This window comes from Chiloscyllium plagiosum, chromosome 16 (genome assembly GCF_004010195.1).
Source record: "Chiloscyllium plagiosum isolate BGI_BamShark_2017 chromosome 16, ASM401019v2, whole genome shotgun sequence".
Taxonomy (NCBI): domain Eukaryota; kingdom Metazoa; phylum Chordata; class Chondrichthyes; order Orectolobiformes; family Hemiscylliidae; genus Chiloscyllium; species Chiloscyllium plagiosum.
Window position 1 is genome coordinate 36,391,339 of NC_057725.1, and position 14,662 is coordinate 36,406,000.

General features: G+C 38.4%; 2 protein-coding genes across 5 annotated transcripts in view; both read left to right on the plus strand.

The window, feature by feature from the left end:
- The window catches only part of copb1 (COPI coat complex subunit beta 1), a 48,391-nt gene extending 40,121 nt beyond the window's left edge, over positions 1 to 8,270 (plus strand). For all 4 annotated transcript variants that reach the window (XM_043705815.1, XM_043705814.1, XM_043705816.1 and 1 more), the window contains 5 exons: positions 721 to 840; positions 1,147 to 1,292; positions 1,399 to 1,488; positions 7,615 to 7,770; positions 7,948 to 8,270. In XM_043705815.1, coding sequence (XP_043561750.1) covers positions 721 to 840; positions 1,147 to 1,292; positions 1,399 to 1,488; positions 7,615 to 7,770; positions 7,948 to 8,007 — 572 coding nt within the window. In that variant the 3' untranslated portion in view covers positions 8,008 to 8,270. The remainder of the gene's footprint in view (positions 1 to 720; positions 841 to 1,146; positions 1,293 to 1,398; positions 1,489 to 7,614; positions 7,771 to 7,947) is intronic.
- Positions 8,271 to 13,397: 5,127 nt separating this feature from the next.
- rras2 (RAS related 2) overlaps positions 13,398 to 14,662 on the plus strand; it is a 111,504-nt gene continuing 110,239 nt past the window's right edge. The window contains exon 1 of the mRNA XM_043705823.1: positions 13,398 to 14,268. The gene's annotated coding sequence lies outside the window, so the exon portion shown is untranslated. The remainder of the gene's footprint in view (positions 14,269 to 14,662) is intronic.

Sequence of the window (14,662 nt, forward strand, 5' to 3'; positions counted from 1 at the left end):
CGTCGGAGGCTGAGGGGGTGACCTTAGAGGTTTACAGAATTATGAGGGGCATGGATAGGATAAATAGACAAAGTCTTTTCCCTGGGGTCGGGGAGTCCAGAACTAGAGGGCATTGGTTTAGGGTGAGAGGGGAAAGATATGAAAGAGACCTAAGGGACAACTTTTTCACGCAGAGGGTGGTACATGTATGGAATGAGCTATAAGAAGAAGTGGTGAAGGCTGATATAATTTCATCATTTAAAAGGCATTTGGATGGGTATATGTATAGGAAGGGTTTGGATTGATATGGGCAGGGTACTGGCAGGTGGGACTAGATTGGGTTGGTATATCTGGTTGGCATGGACTGGTTGAAAAAGTTCCTAATTTTTAAATATACCTTTTCCTGACTTAAAATGTTTTACAACCAACTACTTTTCTACAGTGTTATTGACATACATCATAACAATATGTGATTCCTGTCTGAAAGAAAGCAGCTGTCTCAATGCAGAAATCCTTCGAAATGCACTGCACTGTCATTTAACTTTCTGTATTGGAGTGTTCAAATGGTCTTTCAAGTTTGAATCTTTTGACTCAAAATTATTGACTGCATTGCTAAAAGCCATCAATTTAAAAAATGTGTATTCTATTTTGATCACGTTAATCACTTCATAAAGTTGCTTCAATAAAGAAATGAGATGAGCAGGTGTGAAATGTGAATCGTGTTTGCTTTGTTTTTAATAGGTGATCTAAAACTGGTTGAGAAACCTTCACCTCTAACTCTGGCTCCACATGATTTTGCTAACATTAAAGCCAATGTGAAAGTAGCATCAACAGAAAATGGCATTATCTTTGGTAATATAGGTGAGTAGGAATTTCATATTTAGCCAAAACCACTTTTTTTCTGGTATTGCCAAATATATGCTGTTCTTAGAGTTGTTGCTGTTTTCCTTATTAAATAAATATTTGGTGCATTTTATTAAACTAGCAACATGCCTTTTCTTTCAGCAATTGTAAACAACAGTGTTATGCAAAGCTTAAACCAATGTGTCTTTGATGTTCTCAGCAATGGGAAATTGAAATTTGAACTTTTTACACGTTTGAACTTATGAAATGAATTTTTCCACTGGAAAATTAGCTGACCATTGTATCTCATATTTGCGCTTGCAGTGTATGACATATCTGGGGCTGCTAGTGATCGAAACTGTGTGGTACTGAGTGACATTCACATTGATATCATGGACTATATACAGCCTGCCGTGTGCACTGATGCAGAATTTCGTCAGATGTGGGCTGAGTTTGAGTGGGAGAACAAGGTAGAGAAATAACCTGCCAAAATAATGTTTCTCTTTTATGGATTAACCTAACATTTTGTAAATGAATGATTCGCTTCTCCTAATTTGTTTTATTTTTCTGCTGAAGGTTACAGTTAACACAAATATTACTGACCTCAATGAATACTTGCAGCACATTCTTAAATCTACCAACATGAAGTGTTTGACTCCAGAGAAGGTGTGTACTGCTTTAATATTAATGTTTTAATGCCCATGTTTTTATGAAAAAGCCCAAGCACGTGATTCTTTATTTTTGCACATTGTCGATTTCTTCCATAAGTCCACTCTCTGTACTTGATCTTAGTTGGTTTTTGCAACCGTAATTCTTATCCTGAACAAAATTTGTTATTTCTTTAAATTCTTTTGAGTACGTGTCTTGTAAATTTCCCTATATATGTAGAGTTTTCAGAAGGTACTTTAAAAAAAAACACCACATTGCACACCTTAACAAATACAAAGTTCATGGGATTGTAGGGACATTGACACCTATTCTAGAAAATTGTCGAAGAGAAAAAGAGCCAAGTGTAACACATCTGTTCACTCTGAAAGAATTCTACATTGGTGTCCAGCTGTTTTTGATGCTGAATGATGAACTGGACTTGGGGTATATTTTCCAAGTTTTTAGACATGTCAAAAAAGCATGGCAATGTACTAAACCACAAGGATGAAGCCAATTTTCAGAGTACTTGGATAGATGAGTGAAATGAGCAGATGCATGCAGATGTGATTGAATGCAGTGAAGTTTGGAATGAGACATTTTGAAGAGAAAAATATGGGTAATATTATGTAAATAGTAATCAGTAAAGTGCATGCAAAACCAAGAACTGTGGATTCACAAACGCAGATCTTTGACTAGTTAAGTTCAAAAACCTGTTGAAAAATACATAGAGGAACTTCATTTTATAAGTACAGGCAGAGTGTTCAAAAACTATGTTCTGGTTATTTTCAATAAGTAATTGGTTAGAGGTCAATTCTGGGCACTACATTTTAGGAAGGATGTCAAGGCTTTGGAGAGGGTGCAGAGGAGATTTGCCAGATTTGTGTAATGTTGCAAGACTTGAGAAACTGGGATTGCTCTCCTTAAGACCAAGAAGTTCAAAGGGCGATTTAACAGTCGTGTCCACAATTGAGGGGTTTTGATTGTGTACATCAGTAGAAGTTGATAACTAGCAGAAGGGTTGGTAATCTAACACACAGGCACAGATAATTAGCAAACAAATATTGGTTAACCTTGCAATTGACTCAACTTTTATTTTGATTGACCACTTGAATCTTCACGAAAAGCCAGTAGAACATTTTCTCATTGTACATCAAAAATGTAAATTGATTTTTAAAAAAAACAATTTTGAGTGATAAAGTATTTCTGTTTAAATTTATTCCTGAATATTCAGGGTAACTTTGAATTTATCACTTGATTTTAAGAAAGTGGGCTCAAACTGGAGCACCTCAAATTTTAATATATTATTATGAAACATACAAATGTGTTTTTTATAGTAGAATGTATTTATTCCTGAATTCTATTCTAGGACTACTGTTTTTAATTAGAATATGTGAATGAAAGTGTTTGTAGACTGTTGTACTACATTCAGGAAGAGAAAACCACAGTAAATGCTTCACAACAAATAGTGTTAAAGTAATTGTGAATAAAGCAAAACTCTAAATAAACTCAGTGCACTATATATTCACCAAACGCAGAGTAGAAAACAACAAGGCCAGTAAATGTGAATTATGGTTTGGACAACAGTAGACCATAGGGTGAAGAAAATTCATAATTGAACTAGAGATGGTGATTAGGCTGCAGGGAACCTTGAATGCAATGTTCATTTTGTTTACTGAAACACAAGGATGATAGTCACAGTAAGGAGTTAATGCCATGTCCTGGGGTAATACTGAATGGAAGAAGGTTGCGTTATTACGAGTAAAGTCAGAAGACATTTGGCATGGCGCTATTCGTGGCAAATCAGAGCATGTGATCCTTTCTAAGAACAAGAACATTTTGCACTGTATAATGCAACACATTCTATTTAAATTTCACGATAAATTGCTCTGTCTCTTTTTTAAAGTTGAGGGTCATTTAAGATAAGAACCTGAGCTACGCTGTGAAGAGTTCAAATGGTCTGGTTCTGATATCAACCACCCTCCAGCAGGTTGTACTAGATATGGTTTTGGAGTGTGGCTTTTTTTAAAAATAACTCAAGTAATTTTCACTTGATATTGCATCTGCAATAATAAGTTCAAGCAGAACCAGCTAAAGGGTTGGTTACTTTGGAGTTCGCAAGAGCTATCCTGGGGATTTTGACAATATTGGATGGACTGAAGAAGATGTGGAGCACATGGATAGATGCATCAAAGGGATGAGAAGAGAAACTTCAGTTAGATAGCAAAAACCTCCCTTTGCGCAATAGATATCTTATTCAGCTACAGAGTTATTTTTGTCACTTTGCACACAATGGAACAATGTAGTATGACTGTTGACAGGTGAGGTGCGGCGGAGATCCTCTGTTTAAGGTTAGATAACAAAGTCTGGATAATCCAAATTAACACTAATTTTATATTTAACTGCAGTTTTTAAGGGTTAAAAACAGAACTGCTGGAAAAGCTCAGCAGGTCTGGCAGCATCTGAAACGTTAACTCTTCTTTCTCTCCATAGATATTGCCAGACCTGCTGAGCTTTTCCAGCAACTTCTGTTTTGGTTTCTGATTTACAGCATCCATAGTTCTTTCAGTTTTTATGGGTTGTTGGATAAAATGACAGTGCTGAAATGTGCAGTCTATATAAGTCTCTCTAGGATCCTAAGAGTCATTGTAAAGAAACCAAATAACTGAATATATTGTAGATAATTCTTTCTTGCTGTGCTCTGCCACCTAATGGAATTGTTACAAAGGTGCGTGATGGTGAATAAGAATGTAATGGTTTGAGTTTGAGTTAGTGTTACATGACAGACCTTTGATTTTTATATTAGTAAATCATAATGCAATTTAGAGGCAGAACAAGAGCTAAATAAGTCATGTCACTGCAGGATTTTATAGTCATGTTTTGGAGATTGAATTACATGACTCATCAGCTTTCTCTGAAAATCATGATTCATATGTGACCCTTGTTATGTTCAATTTGTTTTTTCTTGTATCTGGAGTAGACAAAAATGGTGAGTAAACTACAGTACGTAGAAGGTGGGTGCAGATATTTGGTGGCAGTGGCAGGATAGATCGAGTGAATCCTTAGATATAAAGAAATCAGCAGGGCAAAAAGGGGACATGAGATAGCTTTGGCAAATAGAATTAAGGAGAATCCAAAGAGTTTTTACAAATACATTAAGGACAAAAGGGTAACTGGGGAGAGAATAGGGCCCCTCAAAGATCAGCAAAGCAGCCTTTGTGTGGAGCCGCAGAAAATGGGGGAGATACTAAATGAATATTTTGCATCAGTATTTATTGTGGAAAAGGATAAGAAAGATATAGTCTGTAGGGAAATAGATGGTGACATCTTGCAAAATGTCCATATTACAGAGGAGGAAGTGCTGGATGTCTTGAAACGCATAAAAGTGGATAAATCCCCAGGACCTGATCAGATGTACCCTAGAACTCTGTGGGAAGCTATAGAAGTGATTGCTGGGCCTCTTGCAGAGAGATTTGTATCATCGATTAGTCACAGGTGAGGTGCCAGAAAACTGGAGGTTGGCTAACGTGGTGCCACTGTTTAAGAAGGGTGGTAAGGGCAAGCCAGGGAACTACAGATCAGTGAGCCTGACGTTGGTGGTTGCCAAGTTGTTGGAGGGAATCCTGAGGGACAGGATGTACAGGTATTTGGAAAGGCAAGGACTGATTAGGGATAGTCAACATGGCTTTGTGCATGGGAAATCATGTCTCACAAACTTGATTGAGTTTTTTGAAGAAGTAACAAAGAGGATTGATGAGGGCAAAGTAATAGATGTGATCTATATGGACTTCTGTAAGGCGTTCATCAAGGTTCCCCATGTGAGACTTGATTAGCAAGGTTATATCTCACTGAATACAGGGAGAACTAGCCATTTGGATACAGAACTGGCTCAAAGTTAGAAGACAGAGGGTGGTGGTGGAGGGTTGTTTTTTAGACTTGAGGCCTGTGACCAGTGGAGTGCCATAAGGATCGGTGCTGGGTCCTTAACTTTTTTGCTATTTACATAACTGATTTGGATGCGAGCATAAGAGGTACAGTTAGTAAGTTTGCAGATGACACCAAAATTGGAGGTGTAGTGGACAGTGAAGAGGGTTACCTCAGATTACAACAGGATCTGGACCAGATGGGCCAATGGGCTGAAAAGTGGCAGAAGGAGTTTAATTACGATAAATGCAAGGTGCTGCATTTTGGGAAAGGAAATCTTAGCAGGACTTATACACTTAATGGTAAGGTCTTAGGGAGTGTTGCTAAACAAAGAGATCTTGGAATGCAGGTTCATAGCTCCTTGAAAGCGGAGTCGCAGGTAGATAGGATAGTCAAGAAGGTGTTTGGTCATTATTGAGTACAGGAGTTGGAAGGTCATGTTGCGGCTGTACAGGACATTGGTTAGGCCAATGTTGGAATATTACGTGCAATTCTGGTCTCCTTCCTATCGGAAAGATGTTGTGAAACTTGTAAGGGTTCAGAAAAGATTGACAAGGATATTGCCAGGGTTGGACGATTTGAACTGTAGGGAGAGGCTGAACAGGCTGGGGATGTTTTCCCTGGAGCATGGGAGCTGAGGGGTGACCCTAGAGATTTACAAAATTGAAGGCATGGATAGGGTAAATAGGCCAAGTCTCTTCCCTGGGGTCGGCAAGTCCAGAACTAGAGGGGAAAGGTATAAAAGAGACCTAAGGGACAACTTTTTCCACAGAGAGGGTGGTATGTGTATGGAATGAGCTGTCAAAGGAAGTGGTGGAGGCTGGTACCGTTGCAGAATTTAAGCGGCATTTGGATGGGTTTATGAATAGGAAGGGTTTGGAGGGATATGGGCCGGGTGCTGGCAAGTGGGACTAGATTGGGTTGGGATATCTGGTCGGCATGGACAGGTTGAACCGAAGGGTCTGTTTCCATGTTGTACATCTCTGACTGTGAGCAAAGGTCCTGCTCCTTGGAACAATGAGTTGTGGTATGGCACAAATTTCAGGCTCCTGTTTGGGTGACATCTGTCACATGTTCGGAAAAGAGTGAAAGTGAAGAATGCATTGAGTAGTTGAGCAGGTAACTATGGGCAATAAATGTGTTTGGGGGCCTGATCCAGCAATTGTTCCTTTCCCTTTCCCTTTTAGTAGGTATTATCAAGGTAAGGAGAGCCTAACTTCGGGGTAAAACAACAATTGTCAGAATCAAGGGTGAAAAGCCAGTTGATCCAATCGGCTCTACTCCTTCACTGTAGTTTATAAAATCTTAGAAATGTGCAGGCACATTGAAAGCACTTCAGAGAGCACAAGTCCAGTGAAAAATGAACTGTTCAGAATAATAGCGTTGCTCAACTCAGGATTGCAGATTGGCAACTGGAAGTCCAACTGAGTCATGTTTGGTGAAATAACCAACAGAAGTAGGTACATTTAAAATTATTGTGGCATGAAGCATATTAATGCATTTTGTGAATCAAAAACCTTTTAAAATAATAAAGAGATCATTGAGACAACAAATGATGTGTCAAGGGAGACTTCGGCTATCAAAAAAACTTAAATATTGTTTACAATTAGGATGTAAAGCAGTGCATTATTCCTGTGTGATGCATACATTATTTATTTGCTTTTATGTATAAATGAGGCAATCCCATTCTGATTACAGTAAAATCTGTAATGAAGATTTACTAATGAGGATGAATAGCCATGATCATAATGAATGGTGGTGCAGGCTCGAAGGGCAGAATGGCCTACTCCTGCACCTATTGTCTATGAGGATCCGTTGGGAGATGATGAAGTGCTCCTTTATGCACAAACTCTCAAACTTGAGCTTTTTACTACAAAATTGCGGAAGTGTGAATTGCAATTTTTAAAAGAATTTCTCAAAACAAAAATCATCTCTTTTGGGGAACCTTATAAAAAAAAAGTGTTTGCAAATTCACTTTTTGAATTTAGCATCTCAATTTTTGCTTTCCTACTTAAATTTCAGAAAATTATTTTTAATTTTCTGTTTTTTATACATTTGATGAGACCACAACATGTGTGTGCTTCAAATGATTTATTCAAGGGAGTTTCCCAGTATAAATTTGTTTCAGGAAAGACTTTTGGAAGCCAGGAAATAAATCAATTAGAAAACAGCTTGGTTTGTGTATAATCTGACAGCCTAATGTGAATGCTTTTTATATTTTAGGCTCTTTCTGGTTATTGTGGTTTTATGGCAGCGAATCTTTATGCTCGGTCCATTTTTGGAGAAGATGCACTTGCAAATGTCAGCATAGAGAAACCGGTACATCTTGGACCAGATGCTCCTGTGACTGGTCACATACGCATTAGAGCAAAGAGTCAGGTCAGTGGTAATATATATTAGAATAATTGACAATTAACTGTAATCTATTTTTGTCAGACGATGTTTGTTATTATCAGCACAAAATCTTAAATTGCAAAATGAGGCTTTGAATACTTTAGCATCTAGCAAATGTTCTGTATTTCATTTCCTCTTCACTGTGTCTCCATTTTCTTACAGGGAATGGCTCTCAGTTTGGGTGACAAGATCAACCTGTCCCAGAAGAAAGTAAAAGCATAGTGGCTTTTTCAAACATCCATATTGGCTTAAAGTTATGTTTGTTTAATCCAACAATATCCTATGTTTATCTATAAACAAAGATCATAGATGTTGAGTATTTTGAAGAGAACTGGTAATTTTGTTGAGCTGTCCACGAAATTAAGCTTCTATTATGCATTTCAGAAGACTGTAGAGTTCTTTCCTTTTGTCTTTGTCTTGCTTCAGAGGTTCCCTGTTTTACACTAAAGTTTATCAATTAAAATAAAGATACAAAATTCTCCAAGTGTTCTGTGTTCATCTGCTTAATTATTGGGGATATGTGAAGCTATACATATATAGACGAATTTTAAACTAGATTAAATTATTTCTTTTGAGGAGAACCATATGTTTACCAAAACTGTGGTTAAAAGGAAGGGATTACCTATGGAAACTCATTTCTTGATTTATAGATAGGAAAATACGACTAGAAGAGACAAAGTGATGTTGGCATGTCATTAGAGACTCGTGTGATAAAGGCATATCTATAATTATGTAAATAGATTGAGCAATTCAAATTAGCAACCATACTGTAGAGGAGAATTTCTTGGAGTGTACATGGGTTGATTTTCCTGGACCAGTCCATTCAAAAACCAACCAGGCCATCCTGGACTGGATATTGTGCAATGAGAAAAGAATAATTTGCAGTCTAGCTGCATGATGTCCCTTGGGGATGAATGACCGTAATGTGGTAAATTCTTCTTCCAGTTAGAGAGTGATTGAAGTTGATTCTGAGTCCAGGGTCCTGAATCTAAATTTACAATGGTATGAGGCATGAGTTGGCTGTAATGGATTGGCGGACATTACTTAAAGGAGTGATGGTGGAAAGGCATTTAAAGAGTGCATGGATAAACTGCACCAATTGTTCATTCCTGTCTGGTGAAAAGTAAGATGAGAAATGTGACCAAATCATAGCTTACAAGGGATATTTGAGATAGTATTAGATCCAAAGATGAGGCAAATTGGCCAGAATGAGTACATTCTTACCACAAAGAAAAACTTTAACCTACACTCTTTGGTTAACTAAAGCTGATAGGAGAAATGTCAAAACAGATGTAAAAGCCTGAAACTGCACAGAGGTGAATGACAGGCCAGATAATTGGTCAGAGAATAAAGGACTGCATAGAATGGCTAAAAGTTTAATCAAGAATACACTAACACATGAGAGGAAGCTAGCTGGGAATGTACAAACGATTAGAGTTTCCACAGGGATTTACAAAAGAAAAGTGTAAATAAAGTGAGTGTTATTACTTTAATGAATGAGAATGGGGAGTTTTTATGCTATTAATGAGTAAATGGCAGAAGACACTTAGATCTGTCTTCACTGTAGGGTAGGAAAAGCATTTAAGTAATATTGGTAAATCAGAAGATGCAAGAGAGAGTAACATACAAAATTATAATCACAAAGGAAGTGATACTGAGCAAACTGAAGGAGCAGTCATGTCTCCAGATTGATATCCTAGGGTTTAAAAGAGATGGCTGTGTAGCTTGTAAACATGTTGGTGTTAATTTTCCAAAATTCTCTGGATTCAAGAACAGTTCTATCAGACTTGAAAGTAATAAATGTAACCTCGCTATTCAAAAAGGAAGGGAGGCAGGAAGCAGGAACCTATAAGCCTGGTTAGCTCGATGTCTGTCATGAGGAAGGTATTAAAATGGATTGTTAAAGACTATAGTTGTGCACTTGGAAAAACGCAAGGTAATCAAGAGTCAGTAGGGTTTTGTCAAGTGGAAATCCTGTTCATCAATTTAATAAACTACTTTGAAGGAATAATGTAAGCTGTGGATAAAGGGAGCTGGTTGGATTTCTGAAGGCATTTTTGATAAAGTGCCAAATCAAAGGTTATTATGGGAAATTAAAGCTCGTGGTGGAGAGGGCAGCATACTGGCTTGGATAGATTGGTTCCTGGCAGAAGACAGTATATACAAATAGTATTTGTTTAATTGACAGGATGTTCCTACAAGAATCTAAGCTTCAACCTATTACAATTTATATCATCACTTATTTACAGACAACATTAAAATAGGTAGGAAAGTATTGTTGTGAAGAAAATGGAGTGTCAAAGGCTGAGGGGTGACCTCATGAGGGGCATGGATAGGATATATAGACAAAATCTTTTCACTGGGGTGGGGTAGTCCAGAGCTATTGGGCAGCTCAGTGGTTAGCAGTGCTGCCTCACCACACCAGGAACCCGGGTTCGAATCCAGCCCCGGGTGACTTTCTGTGTGGAGTTTGCAAATTCTCCCCGTGTCTGCGTGGGTTTCCTCCAGGTGCTCCAGTTTCCTCCCAAAGTCAGATGAATTGACCGTGCTAAATTGTCCCATAGTGTTAAGTGAATTAGTCCGAGGGAAATGGGTCTGGGTGGGTTACTCTTAAGGTCGATGTGGACCAGTTGGGCTGAAGGGCGCCTGTTTCCACATTGTAGGGAATCTAATCAAATCTAGAGGGTATAGATTTAGGGTAAGAGGGGAAAGATTTCAAAGGGACCGATGCAGAGGGTGGTGCGTGTATGGAATGAGCTGCCAGAGGAAGTGGTGGAGGCTGGTACAATTGTAACATTTAAGAGGCATCTGGATGGGTATATGAATAGGAAGGGTTTGGAGGGATATGGGCCAGGTCCTGGCAAATGGGACTTTATTGGGTTGGGATATCTGGTTGGCATGGATGAGTTGGACCGAAAGGTCTGCTTCTGTGCTGTGCATCTCTGATTATGACATCAGGAGATTGCAAACTGATATTAATAGGTTGAGTGGGCAAAAATCTGGCAGATGGAGTGTAATGTGAGGAAATATGAAATTGTTCATTTTGACAGGAAGAAAGAAAAAGCAGAATATTACATAAACAAAAATATCCCAGAAATCACAGATTCAAGGGGATTTAGGTGATCTAGTGCATGAGTCACAAAAGGTCAGTATGCAGGTGCAGCTGCACATTATCATAAAGCCTAACGGGATGTTATCTCATACGAGAGCAATTGAACATAAAAGTGAGGATGTTATGCTTCAGTTACACAGGGCATTAGTGAGAGCACATCTTGAAACCTGTGTGCAGCTTTGGTCTCCTTATTTAAAGAAGGATGTCAGTGTTGATTAGATTTACAAGACTTATGAGGATTAGTTGACTTGTTTCCAGCAGAGTTTAGGTGGTTTGGGGTGACTTTCTTGAAGTGTATAAGACCCTAAATGGTTTTTACATAATGAACCTGTTTGGATAGAGGTGAGATTTTGTTTTCTCAGAGGGTGGTGCAACTTTGGAACACTGCCTCAGAAGGTCGTAGAAGTGGGGTCATTGAATGTTTTGTAAGACATAGATGGATAGGTTCTTGTAAGGCAGAGGAATTAACAGTGATCTGAGGTAGATGAGAATGTGAAATTTGTGTTGCAAACAGATCAGCTATGATATTATTGAATGATTCAAAAGGTTAAATGTGCTGTCTCTGCTCCTATTTCATGGTTGTTTGTTAGTTTTCCAACTGTCGCCATTATACTCTGAGCCTTGCACTGCCTGAACTAAAATAAGCAGCACCTTCTCAATCCATCACGCTGATGGGTAAGCCTCAGCAAATTGGGCAGTCAGTTTAAATTGCATTGTTATATAATTATCTATCATTTCTTGGCAGACTGCAATACATAAACACACAGTGGTAAGATAGTTGTTTGGCCACTGCTGGAGAGGGAAATCATGTTTTAGTATCTACACATGGATACGTGTGGGATTGTGTTTTGTGTTTACAACCTGAGCAGTAATCTAGCTGAGAGGATTGTCAACCCTTTCAGAAAGCATATGGACGTACATGGAATAGTGTAGGTTAGATGGGCTTCAGATTGGTATGATAGGTCGGCGCAACATCGAGGGCCGAAGGGCCTGTACTGCGCTGTAATGTTCTAATGTTCTACATATACCATATAACTAGAATAAAATATGTTGCCCCAAATGATTCAGATCAAATTCCCATTTGATCTCAGACAAGAATTATTGTTTGGCCAAATCAGATCAAATTAACATTAATCTAATTGAAAGGGAGTGGGAAAGATTAATTTGGTTTCTTCCATTCACATACACATTGGAATTCTTGTGTTCAATGCTGTGCTTTTCAAACATTGGTGTATTGTGCAAGACTTGAGATCAATCTTTCCTGCTTGATATTGATGTCAAATCGAAAAGTGTGACACTGGAAAAAATACAGCTTGTCAGGCAGCATCTGAGGAGCAGGAGAGTTGACATTTTGGGCATAAATCCTTCATCAGAAATGTGGAGGGGGAAGAGAGCTGAGAGATAGGGGAGTGCCTGGTGGAGAAGTAGGTGGGATGTTGATAGGTGGATGCAGGGAGGAGGTGATTGTGACAGGTTGATGGGGAGGGTGCAGCAGGTAAGTGGGAAGGAAGATGGACAGGTCAAGAGGGGGTGCTGAGTTGGAGAGTTATATCTGGGATAAGGTGTCACACTTTTCATTTCTGACTCTACAGCATCTGCAGTCCTCACTTTCTCCTGACATTGATGTCGGACAAGGCTGAAAATATCCATCAATCTATTCACCATAAAAATATATTCCACTATATCTACAAGATCCTTATAAAAGCATGAACATTAAAAATATTTTTGTATTTTGATGCATTACCACATCTCATTACATTAAAAGTGATACATAAATATAGGTTTGTTATTGAAGGCAAATGAATCTGAAACAATCAAGAAATACAAAAATATGCATAAGACCCTTATTGTGGTCACAAAGAATAATAAGGCCAAAGATAAACTCAGAATTTGGCTCATTTGCAGAGGGATAGAAATTGATAACAGGGATTTTGTATTAAAATTCTTTAGAAATTTGGTTAACTTGTATTGCTGTGTACAACTGTTCTCCATATTGCAAAAGGGATATAATCACTGGAATGAGTCTGTGTCAGATTGTGAGAGTGAACAAGAATGTGTGTGAAATTGCATGAATTTGTGTAAACGAATGCATAAGAGGTATGTGTATGAGTGAGTGTGCCATATCAGTAAACTCCGACGATGTGGAGGAAAACCTAAGCTAGAAGGCAAACTGCTTCAGGCTCTCACTTTTGCTTGAATCCTGGTGAGGCTAACTTGATGTGTGCCCTACCAAATGTGAACACAAAGTTAGTGTTAGCTCACTATCATGGTGATCAGGGCCCACAGCCTACTCGACTCTTTCAAGCTCTGTTTACTCAGTGAAAAATCAAAAATTTTTAATAAGTTCACTCACTCCTTGCCATCTTTTTAATGGACATTTTTTATTCATTACTCACTTTTTAAATGACTATTATAGCTTTGATGTGTTTTGTTTTGCAGTTAAGTTCTTTCTAATGTTTTTTTCAAACCTCAACATTTCTTTTGAAATTCCTGTTTAATGTTGTGCAAAGCCTTATCAATGAAAAACATTCATTCTTTGGTCCCTTGAATGAGAAAACTCAAAATATGGTTTCTCACATGTAAAGGTTGAACAAATCCTGATTCAAGGGAAAGCTTCAGGGGAGAAGGAAATGGAAGAATGTATTGAAGGAGTTATATGATGAACAGAGGAAATTGGTGTAGAGCATAGGCATTAACATGAACATTATTGGGGTTGAATGCCTGTTGGGTGCTGTAAATATGATGTGGTATTGTGTATTATCTTAGTCTCACCCTAATTTTAGGTAATAGTAGTGGATGAGGCTCTAACATCCCATGATTTAGTGAAACTCATTGTAATTTTGATTATGTGGACACATTCTGATTTTATTTTCAATGATTATATTGATTGTACCTGCCCTGCTTTGAGAGTGTTCTATTATCAACCTACAGAACGTGATGACTAAAATGGCTCCCACTACATCAATGTCCTGCTCACCTGGGACCACTCAAGATTTTGGAGATGTGTGACAGATATCCCAGGAGCTGCTATGCTGCATACATTTTGGAGAACTCTCAGTTTCCAGCCACCTTCCAAGGTTTCCTTCCACCAGAGATGGCTGCTGGAATTCAAGGGCTACCCCCAGTGTGGCTGATGATACATTCATGAAACCCTCAGCCTGAATGACGATATAAAGCTGCCTGTGCTCCCAGTCAACCGATAGTGGAACAAATACACAGGCCTCTTTCAAATGAAGTTTTGATATCGGTTTGATCTGGCAGGTATTTTAAACCAGATACTGTAAGCAATGGACTGGCCCTTACAATGTGGTCCTGCACCATTCGAACTCAAGGCAAGGTGCAGAAAATGAACCTGGAGTGAAAGGTCTCAGGTGAGCAGGACATTATTGGCATAGGAATTTAATCCTCTTACTAAGATGGCTTTTTCAGTGTCTGTTAAGGTCGGTCAGATAAGTTTTGTTATTTTGTGTAAGTTTGTCTACTTTTTTCTGCAGGTCTAGCTTTTTCATTTTCTATGTTTTTTTTGCTGTTGAATATCTATGGCTTGTTGAACTGTGTCCATTCATGGTCTGTTGCATTAGTAAGGATTTTTGACGCAAAAGTTTCCTGTCATATTTATGGGGTCTGTTGTGGGCATCATTAATTATTTCTCTAAGCAATCTATGGCCGTGTTGCTCTGCTGTTGTTTTGGCTAGTGGGGTATTAAGGGGAGGTTTGTATTGAAGACATTTAGGTAGTACCTGTTTCCTTCGGCATTCATGCAGG